Genomic DNA, 16962 nt, shown 5'->3' on the forward strand with positions numbered 1-16962 from the left:
TAACACAGACAAAGATGTAACCCAATGGCAGAGTATATGCTTTTCATGCCATTGCTCCCATATTCAAGAATTCATAGGATTCCCAGATAGGGGTGCAAAAGAGTGTAGACCTGTATGGACTGAGGGTAAGCATCTCTGCAGCCAAAGATAGAGAAGCTCTATAAGTCAGCAAAAACAAGACCTGGAGCTGACTGCGGCTCTGATCATCAGCTTCTCATAGCAAAATTCAAGCTTAAACTGAAGAGAGTAGGAAAAACCACTGGGCTACTCAGGTATAATCTAAATTAAATCCCTTATGAATACACAGTGGAAGTAAAGAACAGATTTAAGGAACTCAATTTGGTGGACAGAGTGCCTGAAGAACTTTGGATAGAGGCTCGTAACATTGTCCAGGAGGCAGCAACAAAAACCATCCCAAAGAAAAGGAAATGCAAGAAAGCAAAGTGGCTGTCCAACGAGGCCTTAGAAATAGCAGAGAGGAGAAGGGAAACAAAATGCAAGGGAGATAGGGAAAGTTACAGAAAATTGAATGCAGACTTCCAAAGAATAGCAAGGAGAGACAAGAGGGCCTTCTTAAATGAACAATGCAAAGAAATAGAGGAAAATAACAGAAAAGGAAAAACCAGAGATCTGTTCAGGAAAATTAGAGATATTAGAGGAACATTTTGTGCAAAGATGGACATGATAAAGGATAAAAATGGGAGGGACCTAACAGAAGCAGAAGACATCAAGAAGAGGTGGCAAGAATACACAGAGGAATTATATCAGAAAGATTTGGATATCCCGGAAAACCCAGACAATGTAGTTGCTTACCTTGAGCCAAACATCCTGGAGAGTGAAGTCAAGTGGGCCTTAGAAAGCCTGGCTAACAACAAGGCCAGTGGAGGTGATGACATTCCAGTTGAACTATTTAAAATCTTAAAAAGATTATGCTGTTAAGGTGCTACATTCAATATGCCAGCAAGTTTGGAAAACTCAACAGTGGCCAGAGGACTGGAAAAGATCAATCTACATCCCAATCTCAAAGAAAGGCAGTGTCAAAGAATGCTCCAACTACCGTACAATTGCACTCATTTCACACGCTAGCAAGGTTATGCTCAAAATCCTACAAGGTAAGCTTCAGCAGTATGTAGACCGAGAACTACCAGAAGTACAAGCTGGATTCCGAAGGGGCAGAGGAACTAGAGACCAAATTGCTAACATGCGCTGGATTATGGAGAAAGCCAGAGAGTTCCAGAAAAATATCTACTTCTGCTTCATTGAATATGCAAAAGCCTTTGTGTGGACCACAGCAAACTATGGCAAGCCCTTAAAGAAATGGGAGTGCCTGACCACCTTGTCTATCTCCTGAGAAAATTATATGTGGGACAGGAAGCAAGTTAGAACTGGATATGGAACAACTGATTGGTTCAAAATTGGGAAAGGAGTACGGCAAGGCTGTATATTGTCCACCGGCTTATTTAATTTATATGAAGAATACATCATGCAGAAGGCTGGACTGGAGGAATCTGAAGCCGGAATTAAGACTGCCGGAAGAAATATCAACAACCTCCAATATGCAGATAATACCACTCTGGTGGCAGAAAGTGAGGAGGAATTAAAGAACCTTGTAATGAGGGTGAAAGAGGAGAGTGCAAAAAATGGCCTGAAACTCAACATCAAAAAAACTAAGATCATGCCACTGGTCCCATCACCTCCTGGCAAATAGAAGGGGACGATATGCAGTGACAGATTTTACTTTCTTGGGCTCCATGATCACTGCAGATGGAGACAGCAGCCCCGAAATTAAAAGACACCTACTTCTTGGGAGGAAAGCGATTACAAATCTTGACAGCATCTTGCCACCAAAAGTCCGAATAGTCAAAGCTATGGTTTTTCCTGTCGTGATGTATGGAAGTGAGAGCTGGACCACAAAGAAAGCAGACTGCCGAAGAATTGATGCCTTTGTTGTGCTGGAGGAGGCTCTTGAGAGTCCCTTGGACTGCAAGGAGAACAAACCTATCAATTCTAAAGGAAATCAACCCTGAGTGCTCACTGGAAGGGCAGATCCTGAAGCTGAGGCTCCAATACTTTGGCCATCTCATGAGAAGAGAAGACTCCTTGGAAAAGACCTTGATGTTAGGAAAGTGTGAGGGCAAGAGGAGAAGGGGACGGCAGAGGATGAGATGGCTGGACAGTGTCTGTGAAGCAACCAACATGAATTTGACACAACTCCGGGAGGCGGTGGAAGATAGGAGGGCCTGGCATGCTCTGGTCCATGGGGTCACGAAGAGTCGGACACGACTAAACGACAAAGCAAGAAATACTCCTGATGATGCAAGACTCCCAATCATTCCTAATCAATATAGCAAATTGGGAAGGTTAATGGGAGAGTAATTCTAGAACTGCTAAACAAACATATTCCCCCACTGGTTCTTTGTCATTCAGAAGTTCAGATCTTAAGTTCTTCAAGCCCTTGGCCATTCATTGGCCAGGCTGCCTGGTACTTCTAGAACTTGAAGGTCATAGAATTGTAGAGTTGGAAGGGGCCAACCCCCTGCTCAATGCAGGAATGCAAATCAAGGCAGGGACCTGGCAGATCATTTTCTAATGTTCTCTGGAATACTTAGTGTTGGAGCATTTAGTGTCTCTGTAGGTAACTTGTTACATTGCATTACTGTTCTAACAGTTAGGTTTTAGCCTAAATCTGACTTTCTGCAGCTTGAGCCCATTATTATGTGGTCAAAACAGCTGAAGAGCAAATTGAGAACAATTGGCATATACCACTGGTTCCCAATATTGGGTAATCCAGGTGTTCTTGGACAGCAGTTCCCAGGGGCTTTTGTGCTGCCCAGGGTTTCTGGGAGTTGCAGTCCAAAAGCACATGGGTTGGGAACCACTAGTGTAGACAATGAGATGACAGGAGTAAAGGGATGAAGTACCTTCTTGGGTTTATCCATGTGTAGGTACTGTTTTCTGGACGTTCTTGTCTCAGAAATAAGCCATTTCACTCAAACTAAGCTCGTAAATTGTAACCCAGAAAATGTGTGCCTTTGTTGCTGGAAAGTAAGTAGGATAATTGCACTCAGAAGGGTTTAAGAACTGGCTAGAAAAGCCAGTAACTGTAACACATCAACAGTTCAACTTATGCTAAGGTCATACATAATTTAAAGAGCAGCTTTGGATGTGGAAGGGGAGGTATGAGGGAACTGAAACAGATCCCAAAGGGGAAGGTTGCATCTCTGGAAAGCAAGGCCAAGACCATCCATTCTGTGGTGCTCCCAATCAGTATTTATGGATGTGAAAGCTGAACAGCAGCAACAGCTGGAAGAAGGAAATAGTAGTTGAATGTGATGTTGGAATTTGACAGCGTGGACACTATATGAATAAATAAATGATCCTAGATCCAATTCAAGGCTGAACATTGACTAGAAGCTAAAATGAATAAAAGCTGTTGTACTTTAGACACATAACAAGGCTCAGTAGACGATGCAAGAATGGTAGGAAAAGTTGGAGGTGTCAGGAAAACGGAAAACCGAAGCATAAGGATTGGTTCTGTAAAGGAAGCCACGGCCTTGGGTTTTGCAAGAGCAGTCTGGCAACAGGGCTGTTAATAACGGGCCCTTTGGGAAGTGATGAATTCAGAATTGAGAGGTAGCCTGGTGTTTAGCAGATACGAAAATAGCACAGCACAGCAGGATTCGGGACCCGGGTTCAAATTCCCACTTGCCTGTAGAAAATCATTATGAGGCACGAGAAAGCCCTCATTACGAGCTAAACTCCGGTATCTCTCAAAGCCTGACAAGTTGAAGCGACCTGAAGGCACGTAAAACACACACACACACACACCCCTCTACTTCATCGGCTTGCCCTGCATCCTATGCAACCTGATGGCACAGAAGCAGTTCCTGCTTGGGAACGTCCACATGGAGCCGAGGGCGGCTCCTCCCAAACAGACGACGCTGCCTAAGAGATCGATGGGACTAGCACAGCAATTCAAGGCCGTGCGGGAGGGCCGCACGCTCGCTCCTTCCCAGGTCGAGGCGAAGGGCTGTCAAAGGACGCGCTTCCTAAAAGAGGCAACTCTTCCGCTGGACCGCCGGGGGGGGGGGGGCGACTCACAAGATGGCTCCCGAGGAGCGAGCCCTCCGCCTCCTTTCCTTCGTTGAGCATCCCTTGGGCGGGAAGCGCCTCTTCGGCGGGTCGCTCAGAATGGGCGGGGCTTGCGGAGCAGGGAGCAATACAGTAGTTTCGCGGGGGCTTGCCGAGGGAGCCGCCATTGGTTATGGCCGTCCATATGTCACTCAGGAGGCGGCACCTTCTTTGCCTTCAGCCCCGCCTTTGCTGGGAAATCACCGGGGCTTCTTTCGTTAATAGCATGTGCCGATTGGCTACCGTCGGCTGCCAGTTGCGGCTATGTTTTATGAAGGCTACGTTCCGCCTTCCGTCTGCAATAGGACTGACACGCATTTGGTTCACTGCGATTGGTCAATCATATCTGCCTATCAGGCTATTTCGTGGGTGGGCGGTGATTGATTGCTGTGGTCCCTCATTCCGGAATCAGACAGCGCCCGATGACACGACCAAACCCGAGCTGAGGCAGAGCGCTGCTATCCAATTGGTTGCAGTTTGCTGTCAATCTGATGCGGAGGCGGGCTCATCCCTCTTTTATACGACGGTGATAGCCAGCGACGTTCGCATAGAATTATACAATAGGGTAGCATTTTCTGTCAGTCACCAGGTGGGTGGGGTCTTTGAGGGGCAGCTGTGGGGAGTCCGGACGGCGGCGAGTGAGCCGGTCGCAGCCGGCAGTGGAGGCAGCCGATAGAATCGACCCGGTAAGGTGGTTGTTCATGCGGTGGTTGAGGCGGGGACTAAATTTAAAAAAAATGTTTATTTATTGGGAACATGAGAGAGAACTAAGTTTCCTCTCGTTGAAAGTTATCGATGTGGAGCTTTTTTTTTTTTTTTCAAAAGAAATTTGTTGGTGAAAAGTTGGCTGTTGGGGAGGGGGGTTTGAGAAGGAAACGAAATAGGCAGGTGAGGCGCATGCGCGGGGGAGACTGGCCGCAGGGTGGGTCGCGCGCACCTTTGCGGACGCGGCGGGGGAGGGGAGGTCGAAGCTGTTTCGATTGGGCGGAACGGGGATTTAGCTGTGAAGGTGGGGTGGGGATGGAAGGGCCTTGTTGCGCATGCGCCGAGGGTGAACTCGGTCGGTGGAGGTGGGGAGGGGTGACCCGTGAAGAGATTCCGAGGAACACTCACGCCTCCTGGTTTCCGGTTTTGAGGTGGGGAAATCTCCATTTTGCCCGGTTCAACTGGTGGAGGCGCCAGGCCCGTCTGAAGCCCCGGGGCGGGGCGGGGGCTGAGTGGGTATTAAAGGGCGATGGGTGTCCACCGTTCGAAGTGTTACTTTATCGTCCTATTTTCATCAGCAGTTTGTGATGGTGTAAAAACATATGAATTCTTTTGCATGTGAAACATTGGTACCTTTTCTATAAACAATCTTTCATTCCTACTTTTTGCAGTTAACAGGTGTGTAAATATGTAATAATGTGGCTTAGACTTGTCCTGTTCGATTTAGGGATCTGGTACTGTTCCCCCTTCTCCCCCCGAAGTGGTCGATATCGATACATTGTGGGTGACATTTCACATTTTCCTCAAGGGCTCCTTAAAAGCACACATACTCAGGGATGTTAAGACAGCCATATATTGGAGCTCAGGTCGGAGAGGGTCGTAAACAAAAAATACATTGTTCACATTTTGGAAGCCTGAAAGAAGACTTTTCAGGCAGTTGCCATTTTCTACGGTTTCATAGCAAAACCTGCAAGCTGCCACACCCAAAAGTATATTTTAGTTTTTGCCATTTTAGTTTTTTTTTTTTGGAAAATAATAAGATACAGTACATTGAAAGTATGAACATTGCTGATATCAAAACACTTTGGTATCTGAGCTTGGTATACAAATACAGTAAAAATGAACCACCAACAACTTAAACAAGTTATTGTTGCATTTTTAAGAGTAACAAATTTAATGTCTGTTGTACAGTCTTTGTGTGTAGATCTCAGTACAGTATTATTAAGCTAAGTGTGTGTATGAATATCAGTGCAGAAAGAATTTGGGGGTGGGAATCCATAATACAGTCAGAGGAGTAGTGGTGAATTAAGAGATAGCGTTAGAGATAATAAGAGAACAGTACTAGTTAGGGATATTTAATTCTGAGTAAGGCTCACTGGGTTAGATAGATGTTGTTTGTGACTAAAGATGCATGGGAACAGGTTCTAAATCTCTCAGTAAGTAAAAGAAATTTCATTATTGTCTATAGTCAGTGGCTGAAAGATTAATAGTTTCTCATTCAGACGTTTTGCTTTAAAATTCATGAATATCAGAAACTGGTACATTTTATGACCTAAAATTTGTGCATCTTCTTGGGATTTAGCTTCTTGATACTGTGTGTAAATGTATACACAGATATTTTATCCACTTGTTTCAGCTAGTGTTAAAAATGAAGAAATCGGGCCTTGCACCATGGCAGGACTAATATTTTTGGCAGACTTTGAGTCAAGGTGGATTTGATTTAAATCACAGTTCAAATATTATGTTGAAGTTTAGGTTATGACTTCAATTGTAATTTAAATTAAGTTTTTTTAAAAAAATCATAGATTTTTATTCACCCTGCTTTGATTATGATTCCAAGAGTATTAATTGTTTAGTTACCTTACTGATACAATTGAAGTCCAGTTCCTGTTGTCATTACTCTCCTAGAGAAAGAAATTTAAAAATCAGCAGTGGGAGAGGAGCATGGCACAAACGCTGTGGCCAAGCTCATCCTTCACTTAGTATGGACAAATATTAAGTCTTGACTCTTCCTTAGTATGTCCTTACAAACAATGAAAGGCTTAATTATAAAAATGTTTGAAAAGATTTTTTTTCTTAAAAGAAGGATTAAAAGACTTTAAAAGGTTAAAAAGGGAGTGGAGCTCAGCACAAACACAGCCTCCTCTTAAACTGGAAGTTCCTATCCTATGCATTAATGGAGCCTGATCATTACTATGAATACATTTCAGTCTTGGACTATCGTGGTACCTTTTTTTTAGCAATATAATAATATTAAGATAACTATTTTTCAGTAGAAAATGTTCAAAAAATAAAGCTTAAGTGGTGTGGTTAAACAGGATAGGAAAACTATTTATCCATTTTCCCCATTTCCCCTTCCCAAGGCTTTCCAAAGGTATTCAACCATCTTCATTGTGCTACATGATAATAATAAAAAATAATGAGCCATCAATCTGATCTGTACCTAAGGTGATCATTCTTGGCTTTTTCTAGATGTAGAGTACTCAGTAGTGGTTTACTATTTCCTTCTGCAGTGCTCTTGGACAATATTAAGAGGCAACACAAAATTGGATCTTCTTCTAAATAACACAGTGGACAGTTGAAGTCCCAACCCTTGGCTCTGTAGGCAGGCTCTTGAACCGTAGGGCTAGTAATATTTGGCTACACAGAGGATGCATGTTGAGTGGTTCCCAACCTTGGGTCCCCAGATATTCTTGGACCAGAACTCCCAGAAGCCTTCCCCCACTAGTTGTGCTGGCCAGGATTTCTGGGAGTTATAATTCAAGAACATTTTGGGGCCCAAGGTTGGGAATCACCAAATCTAAGGTATGGAGACAGTTATAACAGAAAACTCATTTTCTTCCTCCAAGTGTGAGATGTCTTCAAAGTTTTTGAAATTTAAATCCACAGTTTGCTTCCATAAGAAATGTGGAGATTTTTTCCTCTAGTCTTTGCAGTCTCTATTTTAACAAGACAATGCTATGAAATCCCTGTGCTTTTAAAGTTCAGAATTATTCTATTTTCTTAAATTGGCAAGTTTAATTTTTACTATGGTTACAGTTATCCAAAGTAATAAAGAAATATAGTACAGTATTTAGTTTAGGTAAATGATGATTTGAATACTGTTTCTCAACATATAGTATGTAGAAGGCATCAGATTGGAAATGGCTGTTGTAGTATTTTCTAATGTCACTTGGTGATGCATACATCTATTTCCATTGTTGGGAGGATGGGAAGTGATATGTTTCCCTGTGAGAGTCGAACAAGCACATACAGTAATTTCTCTGGAGAGATAACTCCATTGCATGGGAGTAAGGAGATGGCTAATTTAGATATATGTTGTGCCATTGGTATTGTTCTAGAGAGGGAAGTCTTGGTTCCTTATGCTAAAAATTGTGGCCTACTTTTGGTCATAGAAAAAAGTGCAGTTATTTTTTTTTTGTTTTCTGTATGACCTCCCCCACCCCTTGATTAAATCACAGTAAAATTGTTTTCCAGCTTGCTGAGTCACTTGAGGATGTTGGTCCTAATTGTGTGCTAGATGTGAATAACTTGTTCCATATAGCTTTGTAAAAACTCAAGTGTTTTTGTACACTAGATCTTGTGCTCTATATCTGCTTTATTGATTGAAATTTTGAAATGTGTCTTAATGTTTCAGGGAGGTTGCCTGTAAATTGATAATGACCTCAACATGTTCTCTTGTTTTTAGGTGGATAAAAACAATGATTTTCTTTAACTTATGATTCTAATCATGATTTAAATAAAATCCACCTTGTTTTACTCCTAATGATTCTTGATTGATTATCATTCTATTTCCTCATCTATAGGAGGGAGAAAGCATGGTGGGGGAGAGGATTCTAGCAAAAAAACAACAACCCACCCCAAATCTTTTGGAAGAATTTGTCTAGTGTTCAGTTTGATCAGTTAATTCATGGCCTTAAAATACTTATTTCGCCAAGCACATTGAGCCTTCTTTCTTGCTAAGTGCATATGAGAAGATTGTTTAAGTGCCGCTTATGGGTATAACTTCCCTAACTTTAAATATCCTCTCAGTTCACATCCGAAACAGTATTCTGTTTCTCCCATTCTAACCCCAAACCCTGACATAAAGCTTTCTGGCTTTTAAAAAAGCACACAGTCCTCCAACTAAGCTAACCTTACTATGAATTCTGAGTGCAAGGTTTCTGAATTGGTACTGATTTTTTTAAAACCAGAAAAGTGCTTCTGTTCTGGATTGTATGAGTCAAACCAAATAAAGTGCCAAATATTCAGCCCCACTTCAGAGCAGTGTCAGTGTCAAATAATTGAGGCTCATGAATCCTTATGCCTACTCGTAATTCATGTTGTCATATACAGTCATCTTTATCTCCTTGAACTGTTTTTCTGGATAAAAAATAATTAGCGCTGCAATCTCTGTATCAGGCTCCATATAAGCACCAAGTATGTAGATCATGGGTAGGGAACCTGTGGCTCCCTAAATGTTATTGGACTCCATTCAGCTGCCAGCAGTATGGCCAATGGTCAGGGTGACTGGAGTTGTGATTCAACAATACCAGAGGATCACAGGTTCCCTGCCCTGATCTAAGTAGTTACTGATTATATTATGTAAAAAACAAATTTAACCAGATTTAACGTTGGTGTTTACAAATTCCAAAACGGATAAGTTTGGATAAACTAAGAGTTCCCAGCTTATTATGAAAGTGCCTTTAATGTGTTCCCAGCCTGCTCTACTTTATACATTATTCATCTGAGCAGTGTCCTCTTGAAATTTTCGCTGAATACCAATATGAGCATGTTAAAGTGTTTTTTTAAATTACTTTTTTTGCAAGTCAGTCTTCCCATATGTGGAGGTTCCCAGATCTGTTGTTCTGCAGCTCTGATCATCTCTGGTCAGCATGGCAGTGGGCATAATGGTAAAAACTGTAGCCCAGCTCTGCTTGCAGAGTACTGTACTGTACTGCGATAGTGAAGTCTAGGTTTATATTGATCTTAAATGCTGAAATGGGTTAAAATAAGTGACTTGTTCTTATGCAGTTTGAAGAGGCTGATTTTGGTGAGGGGGGGAGTGGGATAAAAGAGAAGTTCTTGGAATAAAAGAAAAAACTGCAAGAGTCTCTTCCATCCTAATGGCTTAAGTGCCCAATTTCCTTCTTTCTCCAGAGTCCAATGTAAAGTGTTAAAACATGCACACTAAATGAGCTTGCTTCTCTATGGGATGTATGGAGTGTTGTGTTATCTTTTTAAAGCAGAAATGCATTTAAGTGCATGTGGAGTAGAATTTCCTGTATCATGGAACAGTAGTGAGAATAATAGAACAGTGAAGTTAGAAGGGGCCTGTAAGTCCCCCAAGTTCAGCCCCCACTCTATGTAGGAATACAAATCATGGTGGGGTATAGATATTTTCAGTCATCTAATGATGTCACAAGGAGAGACAAGCTCTTCTCATCCACACTGGTTTCCAGTTGAAAGTGCCAGCTGGAGCTTCTTCAGCACTATACCAGAAGACCTGGCTTTGTCTCAAAGCTAAATTAAGGTTTGTGTTTTGGGGGCTCTTGAAAGCAGCAGCCTGACCCCCCCCCCCCCCCCCGGTCACTGGGAAGGCATGGGAGGAACATAGCAGTAGACTCATTTCATCAAGATCGTGGCTCAACGGATCTCATTGGGGTTTTCATTTAATAACATTCTTTCAATTTAGAATGAAGAATTTGGGCGAGTTTTGTCCTTGCTGGGGAGAGGTTTTGTGCATTTTAAGCTAATGTTTGAAAAAAAGACAGAAGCATATTTTGCATAAATCATGTTCTTTGGGGAAAAAATTCTGCAGAACAAAAAAAAATCGTAACAGTTGATAGTTGTTGTTCACAATGAGTAAGAATATTTGTGAATATGTGCCCCATTCTTAGATCTCGTGCCCTAATTTCCTTCTGAACAGACAGGGCATCTAGGAAGGGATTGCTGGTATGTAGTGACCCAAGGAAGAGTCATGGGCTTCATTGGGATATTCTCAGTTATCTGCTGGGCCAAATTAAATAAGCTTGTGTTTCATCATTGCTGCCATACAATGATAGGATCCCTGGAACCAGTAGTGGTGATATGGCTAGTTTCCTCATAGACTGTATCCACATCTTCCCAGGCAGGTGTAATAGGCCTTTGCTTCAGACCCCATTTAACATGTCAAGAACAGAGAGGCTGCTTTTACAACATAGTCGAAAGATATCCCCACCCACTGCAATTTCCAGAAGAATTCAACTCTATAAGTTCTGTTAGGCTGTGATCTGCAAATAAGGAAAAGGGAGGGGCTGTGAGCAGTCAGCTCTCTGTGAATGGAGTTTCCTGTTTAAGAAAAGCTAGCTAAAAAGGGTGCTTATTTGTGGACATTTGTTTTTTGAGGGAAGACTCATGGAAAGGAAGGTAAAAGAAAAGTATGCTTAGACTGTTGTGTGCTGTTGGTCTCCAGGTGTGTATAATAATATAATATGATTGTGGTTACAGAATTCAGCTTCATTGCTATCTTTCTACAAAGAGTGATTTCTGATTTCGAAAGACAAGGAAGATGTCCTTAAAACGGTACAAGCAATGATGGCTGAAATTGCAGAAGGGAACTGTATAAGATTTTCCATGGCCAAAAGAAGGACCTTTTGCTCCTTATTACTCCACACACCAAGCAAAATCAAAAATTTTTCTGCAGCATAAGAGAATTCCAGTAAATTTGCTCAATATGCAAAAGCACATGAAGGTTGGAGAGTTCTCTCCTTATGCAGAAACATTATTGCCATCAAATGACACTTTCAATCTGGGCATCCAAGGTACTGTAGTACTTTCATGCGTGTTCCTTATTGCCTTCATCTTGACCCCTTGTACAGAGCTATGCTCATGGTGTGTTCTACGTTTTATTGGGAACTGTGGTAGAAAAGCCAAATATAAGGCAAGTTTTAAAATTAGATTAGTATTAGAAACAAAAGGGAAACAATCAAAATTAGTAATTCAGCAAAGACTGTTAGAAGCTTGAGGTTCTAGAGGGAAAGACTTACAGAAAATAGGACACGTCATTCAAATGTCAGTGTGAAATATAAAATAGAATTGAGGTGAAATAAGTAAGGAAGATTTCCTCTAAGCTGTGTGCATGTGACTCCACCTCCCTCCATGCAGTTCCCTTCCTTCTCTGTGCAGCAATCGCATTCGGTCCCTTTGGTTGCAGTCACAATTGAATCCTGCACGCGGGGGAGGGGGGCAGAGTTGCACGTGCACACAGGGGTGAAGTTGCTTGAGAGAGGTGGTATCCTACCCAGCAGGGTTGAAAATTAGAGGACACATTGAGTGTAAGTTAACATTTGTTTAATATGCTAAGAGAAGCACCATAATGTGATTCATTGGTGAAGCTTAAATCTGTCTAGGTAGTTAGGGACTTCTTTGACTTGTGTCATAATACAGGACAGTCTCTTTGACAACAGATTTTTTTTCAGTGTAGATAGTCTTCCATTGTATTATATTAATCTTTATCATTTACTTCTTCACAATTGTGCTTCCATAGAGTTAGAAGAAACAATAACAAATGATAGGTTGATTTGGCTGTTCTTGGGTTGCTTTTGCTTATACTGAAACCTAGGATCTGCTTCAGCAAGTATTTTGCTGTTCGGACTCAAATAGGTTGCCAGAACACTTTCCAACATTCCTGACTTCTACTTGCTATGATTTTGTTGCTGGAACATCACTTGAGGCTCCAGCGACCAAAGACAGTTCTGGGAATAGTGTCTATTAACCATACCTAAACCTTCCAGCTCAAGGATTAGTTGAAGGAATGGCCTATCTAGCCAGGAGGCTTGCTGAGTGCTCGGCCAGGGGAGAAGGACACCCTCCATACTTCAAAATGGCCCTCCTATATTGTCAGTTAATAAAGAATCCTTTTTTCTTTTCAGCAAAAATGGCTGCTATACGCAAGAAACTTGTTATTGTGGGAGATGGAGCTTGTGGAAAGACCTGCCTCCTCATTGTCTTCAGCAAGGACCAGTTCCCTGAGGTTTATGTCCCCACCGTCTTTGAAAACTACGTGGCTGATATTGAAGTGGATGGAAAGCAGGTAATGCCTACTTTACTGAACAGATTATTACTAATCATGGCTTTTGTCTTAGAGAGGTTAATCCTGAAACAACAGAGCCTTAGCAGTTTTCATTGTATATATAGGGGAAAGAAGACCTTAATGAGCAGAAGGGGTAACTGCAGTGAAATAACAGAGGAACTAATGCAGAGAATAAGTTTGTCTACTCCTGGGCTGAAGAATCCGGAGCTCTCCCCATATTATCAAAATTCTATTCTCATCATTTCTCTTTTGGCAATACTGGTTCCGGCTGCTGGGAGTTGGAGTCCCTGGGCCGAGAAATACATGGAAATTCCTTTTGCTAACTCAGTCCAGTGTTTATGCTTCACAAATAATTGGGATCCAGTGAGGGACCATTGTAGCTGGTGTTTCACACTCTTGGGAGAGAACTGCAAGGACTGTAGAGTGTAGGCGAATGCAGTGAATGCTGCTTGTCAGGTGACAGTTCTTAGGCAAACATACACCGAGCGGTGTCTTGCAGGCTAACTTGCCAGGCTAGCTCTGATGTGTCATTGCAGGCAGAAAATCTGTGGAGTAGAAATGTTCCCTCCTATAAGTGTGAAAGTCTCACTCTGAGTCTTGATATGCAGCTAGTAGAAACAGGCTATATTTATTTGCAGCAGCAAACATATAGATGTATACAGGAAAGGAAATTACTTTTTTGTCCAGGATGCAGCTTTCTGCTTTCATTATTGGAAGCCATTTAATTAGTGGAACCAGGAGGGGTTAATTTTCCTCTCATGTGCGCTCTCAGAAGGCATTTCTTTTCCCTGCTCCATCACCATCTTGAAAATCTTTTTTAGAACCTGTTCTGAAGCCCTTCTTGCCCTTCCAGGTTGCAGTGATGGAAATTCTTCTATCCAGATCTGATCCTGGCTTTGTCTTGTATATTTCAGGGGATATGAATCTGGAAATAAAATGTCTAGTAATGAAAGAAATTACTATGAGGTTATTTTTCAATATGTTGTGATTTTCAACATTTGGCTCTCCAGGTATTTTGGTCTTTGTCTCTAAAAAATCCTGAGCCAGTATGGTCAGTGGTCAGAGATTTTGATTTTCATAGAGGGCCAGAGATTGAAAACCACTAATAGATTGTGTTGAGCATTTGGCCTTTCAGTGCATGTAGCTGGGATACAATATTGCTTTCTATCTCCTAGTTAGCCATAGTAAGTGCGATGGAGCCCTATTCCATTGTGTTCACTTGTAAAGAACAGGGAGAGGAATTAGTTTAAAAGAAAAAAAAACAGTAATGGGATGAACAGGTAATTTATATCTGTACTACTTTGGTGAGATCACAACTGGGTGTGGATGTTTCAGGTTCAATTTAGACAATATCAGTATCCTTGTACATTGAAAGACCCAGTTTACTGAAGTCCATTGAAGGTTTAGTGGGGTGAGCCATTAGCATATGGTGGACTGTCCTCAAGCCTAATGCTGTAACAATCCATTGAAAAATATAAGCCACCACATTTGTATCGCCACAGGTAGAACTTGCTCTGTGGGATACAGCTGGTCAAGAAGACTATGATCGCCTGAGGCCCCTTTCTTATCCAGACACAGACGTCATCCTCATGTGCTTTTCCATTGATAGCCCTGACAGTTTAGGTGAGTCTTTATTATCTGATCCTTGCTTACAGAGGGACAGGTGTCTGAATGAGAAGCAGAATGTGGTATTATCTGCTTCCTTGGATGTTTCTTCATAGAGTTATTTAAATGCTAGTGAAGCTATTCTCCTTGAGCTCAAGTGTTAAAACAGCTTACTTTGTTGGCATGTAGCATGTGGCACAGCTATGTTTGTACTCACTATTGTTTGTCCCTCTCTCTTTCCTTCTTTGGCCACCCAACCCTCGGGCACCCATGTGCACCCAAGCTTTCACACTTTCCCTTTTTTCTGAGTTGTCACTTGTGTACTGCAGTGGGGAAAGTTATTCAGATTCGTTCCTGCAAGTAGCTGAAGCAAGTTGCAAATATTTCCCAGGACTTTTTTGGGGGGGATGTGACATGCCATTTGTGCCATGTAACAACTCCCTTGATCATCTTGAGTTATGCTTGTGATATGCCTGGCTTCTTGTTGACTTACAGAGAACATCCCTGAGAAGTGGACTCCAGAGGTGAAGCATTTCTGTCCCAATGTGCCTATCATCCTGGTGGGAAACAAGAAGGATCTGCGCAATGATGAACATACACGCCGGGAGTTAGCCAAGATGAAGCAGGTGAAGCCAAGCATTTCATATCCACTGCAGGAACCCAGTATTGCCATCAATAATACCTTAGGCCCTGCTAGAGAGGGACCCAGGCCAGCTGGGGCTTGGAAGGAAGTTGTCCTCTCCATAAACATGCCTCTGTGAACACTGTGGTGGTGATAGGAGGAGCTGGTTTCCCCTGTATTTGTTAGCAGAATGGAACATGGTGAGCCAGAAAGCAGGAGACTTCTGCAGAGCTGTTAATATTCTTTGATAGCTCAATGCATGTGACTTTGTGAGGCTTGTACTTGCAGAAAGCTATAAGGAAAAACTTCCAGCGTTCTGATAAGAGCTGGATATTTCTTTCTGTTCAGGAAACTATCCTAGGTGAGGAGTCACTACTGGCAGTTGGTTCTGAAGCTTTTTGGATTGTTGCTTTGATTGCTACGTTGCTTTGCCATCACCAAGGTACTATCCAAGCTGTCTCACTGTCTTTTTCTCTTTTTTTTCAGGAACCAGTGAAACCAGAGGAGGGCCGGGACATGGCTAACAGGATTAGTGCTTTTGGCTACCTGGAATGTTCTGCCAAGACAAAGGATGGCGTACGGGAAGTGTTTGAGATGGCCACTCGGGCTGCCCTGCAAGCCAAGCGTGGCCGCAAAAAGACCTCATGCCAGCTGTTGTAATTTCTCCCTCGCCTGCCTTCCCTGCCTGCCACCAAGCTGGTGAGCTGTTCGCTTCCAGGCTTGCCTCCCCTCTGATTCCATGCTGAAGCCAGGACTGGCATGTCTTTTCAGAGGGGGAGGCTGCTAGATTTGGGCAGGGTTTCTTCTGGAGCTTGGCAACTAACTGTGGAGGTGGGGCTCCCTGTCTGCTCTTCCCATCACTGTGCAGGGGTGGCATTTCCCCCCTTCCATCGCGGGCTTCTGACCCTTCCACCAGAAGTCAGAAGGCGCTGGCCCTATGGGTCAGCAGGAGAACCCCTTGTCCTTTTGCCTCCTTACTCGCAGCAGTCTTGGCTCTCTTGTTGGTAGCCCATGGCACTACACTGCTCCTGGCAGTTCCTTTATAGAAGACTTCCTGCTAAGCGTGAGAGGCCTTTACTTTAGGTAATGGTCAACACTTTGAATAAAAACATCCAGACTGGGGAGGGGCAGGAGCATCCCTTCACCCAGCAAGGCACTATTGATTTGTGAAACAAATCATTTATTGGGGGGGGGATGGAATTTAGTCCTCCAGCACAGTGGGCCAGCAGTCCTCCTTGCACCCCTCCTCTCAGTAGACAAATTAATCCCATGGCTGGCTTTTCTGCTCTCTGTGATATAGCTAAACCACTTTGGACCAGATCTCCTTCCTCAAAGCAAACACAGTCCAGTTAAAAGGCCAGCTAAGTTCTGATTCTCTTCCAGTGCTGTTTCAGGAAAGTGGCTTCAAGTCACTTCACCCTAGTGAGAGTTGTCTCCAATTGAAACATTTAATCTCTTAACAGCAGAGCAGGGAGCTGTCTGTCCTTCAAACTGGCCCTGGAGTCCGGGCCTCACAGCCTGGCCCCCTTCCTAGCAAAAATATCTATATTTGTAAGCAAAGGTGCTACGGGCCAGTTTGTTGCTGTTGGGCAGCTCTCTGGACCTCCTGTGGCTGGAATAGCCACTGCCACAGCTCCACGTGCAAAGAAATTATTCTGTTGCTTTTGTCTCTCTGCTCTCGTTCACTCCTGCTTCTTCTTTCCTGCCCTGTTTGTACTCACTGCATTGCCACCGGGGTGTATGATTTTTGTGTTTAATTTGTATTCACATGTTTAAAAAGTGGTTGTTACTTTTCAAAATGTACTTGAAAGACAAATCTGTAATAAATTTGTAGCGATGTTTAGTA

The 16962-nt window shown here is 42.8% G+C and overlaps 1 protein-coding gene across 2 annotated transcripts; it reads left to right on the plus strand.

Annotated features, from left to right (window-relative positions):
- Positions 1–4663: 4663 nt before the first annotated feature.
- On the plus strand, positions 4664–16962 carry LOC110081153 (transforming protein RhoA). 2 transcript variants are annotated; one of them, XM_020797633.3, is made up of 5 exons: positions 4664–4817; positions 12729–12889; positions 14392–14512; positions 14990–15120; positions 15603–16962. In XM_020797633.3, exons 2-5 carry the CDS (start codon positions 12734–12736, stop codon positions 15774–15776), a joined length of 582 nt encoding a protein of 193 aa, XP_020653292.1. In that variant the 5' UTR covers positions 4664–4817; positions 12729–12733; the 3' UTR covers positions 15777–16962. The 2 variants fall into 2 exon arrangements, with proteins under 2 accessions (XP_020653292.1, XP_020653294.1); XM_020797635.3 differs by lacking the exon at positions 4664–4817 and adding an exon at positions 5140–5267.

This window comes from Pogona vitticeps, chromosome 2, assembly GCF_051106095.1.
Source record: "Pogona vitticeps strain Pit_001003342236 chromosome 2, PviZW2.1, whole genome shotgun sequence".
Classification (NCBI taxonomy): Eukaryota; Metazoa; Chordata; class Lepidosauria; order Squamata; family Agamidae; genus Pogona; species Pogona vitticeps.